Raw genomic sequence first — 11,474 nt, 5'->3', positions numbered from 1 at the left:
AAATATTTTAGATAGACGTACCTACCAAAACGACACCAAGATAAAATCCGGGGTAACAGGAGTTTGAAATAGATTAGGTTAAATTAGGTATGGGATAAAACTATAAGAATAATATATCTAGCTACTTTTTTTTGTTAATATTATCAATGCTTGACGAAACATTTTTTTAATTTGAACTGTAATTGTACCATAAAGTTAACTGCGAGTCTAAAAATATGTATTACACATTTATCATCTCAAAAATATTGCAATCAAGTTACATAGTAATTATATGTTTGTCTTTTATCGCCTAAAAGAAAATCATTTATAGCAGACGTTTAATATACAAAATATACTGAATATTAAACAATATAAGAAAATAATTCTAAATAAGATATAAGATAAAGGGAAAATTAATCGGATGGGAAAACTATGTCTCCGACTGTCGGTTGAGCGACGGTAATTTTCCGCTTTGGTGTGTAAGGCTTCCTGGTTTTTGTAAATAGGTGTGTCGACGTCGGTTTCATATAACCCTGAGGATAATAATTAAAACTATTTATTTACAAAAAAATCCCATTTCCAAAATAATATAATATAATAAATTGTAAATTAATTCATATAACGTATGTAAAACTCATCTAATTCAAAATATATTTTATATTCATAAGTATATTTGTTTATTATTAAAAATAAATACGAGTTTGAGTCAAATAAAGGATGGAATAGAACAGGTAGTAATAGTAACTCGAAGGTCACGCGTTCGAGCCTCGGCAGCATTTATAAACAATGCGTTATTATTAAAAACTGACCCCAGCTGCAGTGACATCTATTAATTATAAATAATATTACTTATAATGGTTACAACGAAATATTAGTGTTGCCCAAGATAGAACGAGATGGAGAACTATCTAGGATCAAGCCAAGACCCAAAGATGAGCCATGTATTAACCAGCACGCCTGATGTTCTGCAGTTTTACATAGTGTCTGTAATATGGATACTATACCAGTTGACTGATAATTGAAGAACTACATATTAGTGCCAGCCAGGAACTTTTTCAGCACAGAAGGTGACGACTTTCTAGGAAAAAATTTTACAGTATGTTTACTATCACCAGTCAAAAACCAAGGGAACGAGCGAGAATGCTATGCCTCTTAACCAAAAACCGAAACCAAATAAATTCCGCACACATCCATCTGATTATACTCATTTGGAATGATTGAAAAATTATTTTTAGCACTGCATGCCCGGGAAGAACACCATAACCGATGCGACATACGCATAACTCCTCAAAAATCATATTTAACCTACAATTAAATCAAAACAAGATCTAGAAAAAAAGATAGAAGACTCAATCAAAACATTTTTAGCTAAAATTTGTATTGAACTAATAAAAAATATGTCCATTATACCTTTTTTCTTCAATAAATTATGTAAGTTCTTTATTTAACTCACTCTCGTATAAATAATTCCTAATGAAGAGACAGATAGCTTATATATATAGGATATTATATTAAAAATTAGAAGAGCTTACATGTAGCTTCAGTAATGATTACATTTCATAAAATCAATTTAGCATAAATAGAAACCAGTAGCTTTCCAGTGATGAACACGGAACTATTTTTATAATACCATTGTAGCGACACGGGCAAACACATTTAAAGCTCAGAGCGCAGCACAATAACAACCGGAGTATTGCCATCGTGCAATGAACGCGTTGAGCTCTAATAATTGTGATTTGTCAAGTCGCTTTTATATTCATAATATTAATAAAAGGCTATCGCTGTAAACATATAAAAATATGTACACATTGTTTGGCAAATATAACAGGAAATATCATATGCTCTATTTTTTATTTATAAAAGATATTTTGAATTAGTTGGATTAATTGGATTAATTGGAAAGGCGAGGAAGCTTTTAAGGATCATTGTTCACTGGAAAAAAGCCCCTGGTCTCTAAATAGAAATAAAATAGTATTATTGCATGCTAAATTCAATATATGTATATATATGTTACATTCGATCATCATAAAAAAACCATTCTAAAAATATGCATTCATATTTACAGTACACAATAATGTGTTCATTACTAAAATACCTTAGCCGAATGTAGAGTGATATTCATCTGAGTCGGATGTTGTTCTACAACCACAAAGTCTATTTCCTTAGGCGTAAATCCATCAGCGTACACCTATATAAAAAAAAATATTTTTATATAAAAATAACATATGTATATGCATGACAAAATACTTTTAACACTTACCTCCATTTTATACATTCCAGGTAACAGTATTCTCCAAAATTCACCATATTTAGTAGTTTGGAATCCTACGTCTCTTCCTTTAATTTTCAAAGATGCTTTTTCGACAGCTTTGCCAGTATCGTCCATAACAAATCCTTGCACTCCTCTGTGTACTTCGGCCAAGAATCTGATCAAGGACTAATAGGAAAAATATGGAATGAAGCATTTATAAAAGTTTTTCACGCTATTTATTGGTGCTGTAATACCATTTTGTTATCTTTCCAATAATTAGGAAGCTCATGAGCTGGTGGATACTTGCAACATCCCAGTTCCAAAGTGATCTCCATACAACCATACCAGATATAGTTATAGTCTTGCATGCCACCTGATTAAATATATTTTTTTAAATAATAGTATAGAATTAAATAAATATCCAATCTTACACATAACATTCATTACCAAATAATACTCTGCCGTATTGAAATATAAAGCAATTTATTAAGAATTAAAATAAACAGTTCAAAGTTGTTGTAGCTGATAGAAACAATTTTGTCAATTCTGTTAAAAATAATGGCGAATGTAAACTAGACATATTTTGTTATCTAATTGTTTTCTTCTTCAGATTGTCATCTTATTTTAGTTCTTTCGTGTGATTTTTTCACATATTACCAAAGAGAGAAAAAGTTTGTCCTCATTTTAGGTTGACTATTTTTGACTTGAGTGCCTTTTTAAGAATATATATATTTAAAAATATATCTGATTTGTATTCAAGGACCTAAAGGCAAATACAATAATGTAACTTTGAAGCAAATTATAAAGGATAATATAAAAAAAATTGAGCCTCGTGTAAAGTTCTAACTTTACACGAGGCTCAGTTTTTTTACACAGAGCTTTAAAAAAATATTTCTGAACATTGACTATTAATAAAATTAACCACTTTCTCACATTTCCTATTCTAAATTCATCATGAAGGTGCTTAGATACTATGGAAAAACAGTGGCTCCAAAAGTGGCATAGACCAAAATTTCCATCATCGATATAAACGATACCAATCATCAGTAATAATACATATATATATTCGTATATATTCATATATATTATAATACTATTGTTCAAAAGAGAAATAGCGTTAATATACTGAGAAAGATGAAGTTTGTTCTCGGATAAAAAGTGCAATTTTAATACATTGATAGCACCGATTGAGCGGCACTAATGAATAAATATGCAAAAAGTTTACATTCGAAACAAAAGTCATAAACGAATAAACAATTAATATGCAAGCACATACAACCATTAGTTCACAAACTGAGAAAATCAACAAATGGTCGGACGGCGAGTGATTAATTATTTGTCGACCGACCCAAAAGGATAGCTGTAATTCCGTTAATGTCTACTTGAGTCAACATATGTAATATTTAAATTATGTAAAACGAATTAAATATTGGTCAATACAAAATAAAAATATTTTCTAAAATAAATTAAAAAAAAGCTCCTATTTCTATGGTTCGAAGTAGGAACTATCTTACTTCTGCGAGAAATATCAGAATGGAATGAAGATTCATTAGCTCTTTACATAAGTCATGGGACTTTGGAAATACTTTATAAAATGAATTACTTTACCAGTCAGCTACTTATGTGTTATGTATATTTATCTGGAATTTTAATTTTTTATTGTACAGAATTGTTCATGTCAACTAGTTTGATAGCAAGAAAATTGTATGTGTAAATTATTTATAAGTTTTAGATCAAGAACAAGCTGTCGAAAATGCGCCAGATTCAAATACTCGATAAAATAACTAAAATTGTTTTAAACCTGTCAATGGATACCAAGCAGCTCCATTAGTGATGCCATTGTCGAAGGTTTGCGAGCTAGCTTTGCATGAAACTCCTCGTGACATTTTCCCGTGATTCTTCGAGTAAGTCAGCGATACGTGTTTGAAGATGTCGTCGTCCGGAGCCAACGAAGGCGATGAAGAGTAGCTTTGGAAGACTGCATTCAGGAGATATGTAATTTAAATAATTTGTTAGACGATTACTTTGTAAAAAATTATAACAATATTTAATCAAATTTGCGTCTATATGTTTCAATCTATTGTTATTACATTTATTTTTAACAATACCATCTCACCCGAACAAAGAGCGGACGATCGGCAAATTCCTTTCGTGATGCACAATTAATAACAATAATACATGTACCACCGATTATGTAATATAAATATATATTCTTATTAAATTGGTGCATAAAAATATCAGATTTTTCATTTAATAAATATCAGATGAAGCACATTATGTAAAAAAAATGGGTCACTAGTGCAAAAAGTATATATTGTATGTATATACATATACATTATTTACCAAGGAACAAATACAACTAAGATCTATTTGTCTCAACTTTTACAATAGCATTTTATCTGCATGAGCAATTATAATCATGTTTACATTAACAACCATTGGTTTTACTATAACAAAACATTAGTAGTTTTAAAATATGAATCCGACATTTTATATGCACCAATCTAATAATTTATATTTAAATAAAATATAAATATTTAACTATAATAAATTCATATTAATTATTTATATCTTACTAGAATTCGGAGTATTGTCGAATGGATAAGAAGCGACTAAAGCACCGCCGTGAAGAGCTCCGGACAAAACGAACTGTATCTTGCTGATCCAATCTTTAACAGCCTCCGTCTCAGGTTGAGCTCTCTTATTGTTCTGTTTGAAGTAATCTGGGAAGTTTCTATTAAGATCAAAGCCCTTAGCGTTGTACCTATTATAACAAAAAACGTAAATCAATTTGAGTCACATCACTAACATTTAATATAAAAATAAATAAATTAAAAATATATATATACCGCCCCTGTCCACCATCGCATTGTCCTTCTTTACTAACAGCAAAACCATCAGGGTTCATAGAGGGTAAGATATGAAGACGTGTGTTGTCCAAGAACCATTTTACATAAGGATCAGTATCGTAAGATGTTACCAAGTACTAAAATAATAACATCAATTAAGGTTGATATATAATAATGTATACATTTTATATACGAAGGATGTTTAAAAAGTTCTGGGCATATGCCTGTAATTTTATTCTTTATTAATATTTATTCAGAATCATTTTTTCTGAAGATTTTGTTTTAGAGTACTGCTTATCCATTAATTTATCATTATTTTCACTTTGTCTAAGACTGAAAATGTTTGACCATTCAATGTTTTTTGTTCAAAACTCCATCTTCCATAGCTACAAAATACCCTAGAACGTTTTAAACATCCCTCATGAATATTTTACTTGGATCAAATGAAGTAGTAGTTCTCTTCCAACTGGTTCGTTGCCATGAATATTTCCGATGTACTTCACTTCAGGTTTGCCAAGCATGTGTTCATATGGTGAAGACGATACGACCATTACCCACATATCGCGACCTAATAAATATATTTGCTGTTAATCTAATGTTCCTCTAGAATAATTTTATTTTAATAATACCTTGAACTGATTTTCCAATAGAATACAGGGCAGTCAAATTTGGAAATCTAGCGGATGTGGCACGGAGAAATCTGGTCATTTCATCTTGGTCGTGGTAGGCAAAGTCCAGATCGAATCCTGGATCTTTGTATTCGCCTGGATAAGTTAGATGACCTGAAAATGGTTTAATGTTACTATTAGTAAATAACAAATTGGAAAAATATACATTGAATATTTAAACTACATATCAATCTCACTGAGTTGCTTGAATTTTAAAACATATGTATAATTTTGAATAACTAGTATAATAAAAAAAGGCATAGACATACTGTTTACATATTATATATTTAATGAATTTGCTGATCAAAGAAGTAGCAAATAAATATGATTTAAAAAGAGATTCAAAATCAAAACACAAAAAGAAAAGCAAAGATTGGAGCAAAATAAAATATCTAGAACTAAAATTCAATTGACGTTTCGGTCGACATCCACCACAAAAAAAAACACAGTGAAAAAGATCTTCCTGTGCGACTTAATTTTTAAAAACAAGCATTATCGTCGATGTTGATTTACAAATTGGTAAAACTGTCAGAAATAAATACTGATAATACCAGAGTATTTCTGAAAAGATGATAAATATATGTATGCAGGGTTTTTTTTAAGCAAAAAAGATGCCAGAACTCACTTCTTTTCAAGCATTTAATTAAAAAAATTATACTCAAATATCATTTAAACTAAATTTAAAGCAGCAATATGTATAAGTTACATTTTTTGACTGGTGAAAGATTCTGGATTTTGCAAACATTTAATTAATAACATCAATGTCTGGTTCTTTCGATTATATAATTTTCTTTAATTGCCCAATTGATATTTTCGAATCGTTTTAACAGAAAATTTAAGACCCCTTTGTTAATCAATAATAATCGTGAGACAATTGTCAATAACAGCTGTTGCCACTTTACAAAAACAAAATACTAAAAAACCTTTTGAATTATCGATAAAGAAAAATGGAAATCGTTTTGCATTCTGCTGATTCTCATGCGTAATTTTTTCTTATCGGAACGGATTCTTAGATTACCAAAGCAAAAATAAAGCCGCCGGCCGGTTAGAGTAGCATAAAATCGCAAAAATTGTAGGTTTCTTTTTGTTAATTTATTAAAAATTCCGAGGAAGTATGCATTTTTTTAAACATCTGCCACGAACACCTTCGGAAAAGCTTATTATCTGAGTGTCTTTCTTTATTATTAAGCAAAAATAAGTGTTAAAACGTTGTAAACAATTTTTCGTCATTTCCAGACCCCTATTAAAACCTTCCAAGAAGTATGCAGCGTTATAAAAAGGCAGAGGTTGTAAACCTTTTAAAAATATTCGTATAAATTTAATTTTATATAATAAAAAATGCTTCATAAAATTTATCGAGAAATGAGAATTCTCGATTTGCCGTTTTTCTCAAGAAATAATTATCGATAAAAAACACTAGTTTTAATGTGAGATACAGGAACGGCATATGGGGAGGTCAGGTGGGAGCATTTCAATTTGGCCAGAAAAATGCATTTTATTTGATAAAATACTCTGAATCTTATTCAATTTGAAATATTAAAAAAACACTGAATGTGGTTGTTCTTTTTAATTTTTGGATTACCCCCCCCCCTGAAAAAATCGGGAAGGACGTCAAAAAAATCTAAAAAAATAATATATCGAATATATTTTATTGAAATATGTAATTTCAGTAAAATCAAATCAGAATACATTTTCACTAGTAGATATATATCGTAGTTTCACTAGTAAAAATACGCGACAGCACGATTTTATTGCTTTTGACGTGGATTTTTTACTTCTGAGAAGGAATAATTGTTTTTGTGCTCTCTTATTGGTCAAAATTCGGTTTAGATGTTCTTAATTTGATTATCATTCATTGAATATCGTAATATTGTAAAAAAATCGTGAATTAAATTGTAGCTTCTTATATTACCATATTTTGCGTCCATACGTTTCTTATCATACAAATATTGCCATAATTTTTGTCGTCGTTTCAGTTTTTGTTGTGGTTTTTTAAGTGAGAAGTAACCGAAATTTTCTTTCATTTTCAAGCTTGATGTTAAACTTTTTCACTTAAAACTAAGGAAAATAAAAATAATGACATTTTATTTATTTATTTTTACGTCATATTTACGTAAAAATAAATAAATAAAATGTTACGCAAATTGTCAATTGATTTTTAAACATCTAAAGTACCATAAAAAAGGGTGCTGAAACGCCATTCCACCGCGTTACATAAGAAAAAAAAGCCCTGTATGTATGTATCAGGAGCGTACGGTTAGATACATTCCCTTTCGCTCGCTCGCGTGTTAAGTGACGAGAATGAGTGAGAAGAAGCAGTGAGTGGAATGCACGTAACGCACGCCCTTATCTTTCACTCACTCTCATCACTTAACACGCGAGCGAGCGAAATGGAATATAACTCACCATACGCGCCTGGTATGTTTATTTATTTTATTTTGCAAATAATTAAAAAAATATATATTAATCCGGCTTAAGTAAATATTTAATTTTGAATGTCTGCTGTGCCTATTTAAATGATGTCATTGACTTGAAGTCAGCTTTCGTATAGTCTTTATTTTTATTAATATTTATATTTAGATTTTTATATATCTGGATATATCATAATTAATTAATTAATAATAAATACTGAATATTTAAAATAGGATATACAAAAATATATTTATTATTCCACTGTTGTAAAAATCACTGAAGGTTTTTCCAGCAATATCTTTCAAGAGCACAGCATTGAAATTCAATCCCCAATTCCCAGTCAAATCACGTCCTGTCGAGATTGAGATTCAGATTTATTAATTGGCATTCTGTGAGGCAAAGACGATAACCAAAATACATTTGTGTATATCCTTACATAGGAGATTCAAAGAAAATGGTTCAATTTATTTTTGCTCTATATTTATTTTGCACCATTTCGCGTTGGTTGAAAGCTCTGATGTCGTAAATACGGAATAAAAATTATCCCCCGAATATATCTCTCCGGGGATCGAACCCTCGTGGGTGGAATCGTAAATTTCGTATCTTAACTACCGAGCCGTGAATATACATGGACTTTCTGAATAATGCGGGGGATTTTGGTGAAATATGCTTTCGCTGGGTAAATGTGGTGAAATATAATATCATAAATATTAAACCGCAAACTCTCTAGAATTTTAAATTTTAGAAATTGCTTTTCTTTAGAAATATAGAAGCACTTTTGCTCTATAAAATTATTTGGAGTGGATACATATATACAATATACATAAAGGCATTAACTCACAGAAGTATAAGATTTTTTAAATTCGCACAAAATGTCTTGGAAAATACTTTGGGTCAAAATCCAACAATGTTGGTAAGTCAAGGGGTGAACCGGTTTTTCAGAGCGTTAACCTTTTAAGATAGTGCATTGACGTTCGCGAATATAATACATTATAAACCTGCATCGATAAGTATAAGTTGTTAATGAAAAGAATGAAATTAACAGCACTCGCTATGTAATTTAAAGAACAGAAAGATTTGGTTCTTGAAAATAATTCAATGTTATTTGGTTCAAAAAATGTATGTTTTGTTAAGAAATACTTTAAAATTATCACTTGCTATTAATTTAATATTTATTAACGTAAAATCATTAAGTATGTTTACATGTAGTAATTTATGCCTTTATAATTAAAAATAATTCTGTTTAAGAAATAGTAGGCAAAAATTGAGGGGAGCGCTTAAAAGTGTGTATTGTGTCGGGTGCAGAATAACACTTAAGAACATAATTTTTAATTTAATACAAAAAAATACACTGATTTACAGTTTTTAAAAAAAAAATTGATATAAAAATATTGACATATGTCATTAGATAATTAGAGTAATATTATTTACTATAGTTATTGTAACACTACTAATATATTTTTAATATTTGTTTACGTTTTTAAATGCACCATTTATAATTAACAGTAATTTTTATTAAACTTATTTAAAGCAAGTCTATAAAAATCATGGCAGGATTTTTATATTGTCTGCTTTCGCCTTTTCACTTTTCATCGAGAGAGTTCTAAGAAAAACGTTTATGGCATTGGGATAAGAGTAGCATGATTATCATTTTATTGAAGTAGATAAATTTAGCAATACCATTAAGCAACACCTGTCCATAACTGACTAGTTTATTTAATAAATAAACACATTAATAAGAAAATAATTATATCTTAAGATATTTAAATACATCTACATATTTGTAATATTTTTTTTTCTAATACAAAATTTAATATAATTAAGATAATTAAGATAGAAGAGAATGTATTTAGAACTCTGAAAATACAAATCGGGTAAATTGTGCTTGCTGCCATTGCGACCCTTATACTGATATTATATTAATAAAATTGTAATGCAAATAATTTCTTATAAAAGTAAAATCATAATATATTTTTTTTTACGAATAATTGAAATTGGGCGTATTTAAAAACAATTGCTATATAAATTATGATAACCAATAAAGTGTTTTTTTATGTAGTCGTAGAATTTTACAATTATGTGTTAAATACAATAAATGACCTTTTCCACGCGCTGATTAGGGCTCAAATTTTCATTGAATTTTTAGTGAAAGCAAATTTAAAAACACATTTATTAACAAAATTAAAATACGTTGTACAGTGCTGTCTTGGCTTGCGAGTTTAATTCATTCCGTGACGGAATTTGTAACCAAAATTACTCGTATATCAAATCAGTTTTTCCCCATTTAATGTATTAAAATGCCAATAATATATTTCAATGGGGAAAATTTAAATGGATTACTGGTAATTGAATTGGTAAATACATACTACCTAAATTAATTAAACAGTTTTTTTAATTTCACATTACATTTTCTTAAATGCATAAATGTATTGAATTTTATAATACGACATTTTATAATACGACAAATTATAATACGACAAACAACCTCTACGTAGTTAATTGCAGGTGAAGTGGTATTTAATAATTATATTCTAATGAATGTAAGCTTATGTTTTATATGTAATGGATTGATAATATATAGAGGAGAACAACTTAGCTAGAACCGACCTTGTCTAAGCCCAAGTCATTCAACATAAAACGATCTATAGATTTTAAATAATAACAACTAAAAAAAATCATCAAATTCATAAAAAGGTTCATTATTAATAAACAAATGAAATTTGCTTTTATTCTATTAACGTAATATATCAGTGTATAAACAACATGAGTGACATATAATTCACCCCATCTTTGGCTAATTAATGTCATTGGAGCTACCCGTTTCCATGAAAGAGAGAAAGAGCTGGCGCCAAGCCGAGTGGAAAGATTCGCACGAACGAACTTTCCCATCGCTTGTAGTATCGATTGCTATGTGAAAATCGAATTAAAAAACAACAGTATTTCATATCAAGGAGCAACAACCAGTGACAGTGGATAGGTATCTAATGTATTAGTTTTCACCACTTTCACTAGGCGCTTTTGTAGAAATCTCGTTTATTACACTAATCAAGTTATTCAGACAGTTGGTGAAAAGTTAACTCATAAAGGGCAACGCCGTTTAATGGCGAAGACAATTAGTATGATTTGTGGTTAATTGGCCGGCAAGAGATTTCACTTACCGGATCCGATTCTGGATATCTCCTCGGTCGGGTTGGGCTGGGAGTAGCGCTGAGCTCCGGTTTGCAAGATCGCCACAGATAAGGCGATTAACGACGCCCACGATATCCTGAACGAAGCCATTTTCGGTCCCTGAAAATGAGAAAATATATATTCATT

At 29.7% G+C, this 11,474-nt stretch overlaps 1 protein-coding gene across 10 annotated transcripts in view; it reads right to left on the bottom strand.

The window, feature by feature from the left end:
• LOC148236981 (carboxypeptidase D) overlaps positions 1-11,474 on the bottom strand; it is a 56,860-nt gene that overhangs the window by 814 nt on the left and 44,572 nt on the right. For 4 of the 10 annotated variants that reach the window (XM_088183767.1, XM_088183768.1, XM_088183769.1 and 1 more), the window contains exons 2-10: positions 11,318-11,447; positions 5,709-5,861; positions 5,514-5,647; positions 5,080-5,216; positions 4,807-4,994; positions 4,032-4,208; positions 2,485-2,603; positions 2,240-2,416; positions 2,075-2,167 (exon numbers count right to left, since the gene is read on the bottom strand). In XM_088183767.1, the coding sequence (XP_088039893.1) occupies positions 2,075-2,167; positions 2,240-2,416; positions 2,485-2,603; positions 4,032-4,208; positions 4,807-4,994; positions 5,080-5,216; positions 5,514-5,647; positions 5,709-5,861; positions 11,318-11,447 (1,308 nt within the window). Of the gene's footprint in view, positions 1-21; positions 1,933-2,074; positions 2,168-2,239; positions 2,417-2,484; positions 2,604-4,031; positions 4,209-4,806; positions 4,995-5,079; positions 5,217-5,513; positions 5,648-5,708; positions 5,862-11,317; positions 11,448-11,474 lie in introns of all 10 variants that reach the window. The other 6 variants (XR_015809228.1, XR_015809229.1, XR_015809230.1 and 3 more) reach the window with 2 other exon arrangements.

The sequence above is a fragment of the Plectrocnemia conspersa genome, unplaced genomic scaffold (genome assembly GCF_051122295.1).
Source record: "Plectrocnemia conspersa isolate PC_06_02 unplaced genomic scaffold, ASM5112229v1 ptg000003l, whole genome shotgun sequence".
In the NCBI taxonomy this organism is placed as follows: domain Eukaryota; kingdom Metazoa; phylum Arthropoda; class Insecta; order Trichoptera; family Polycentropodidae; genus Plectrocnemia; species Plectrocnemia conspersa.
The sequence above is the reverse complement of the archived record's forward strand: the minus strand, read 5'-3'. Positions and strand labels throughout refer to the sequence as shown.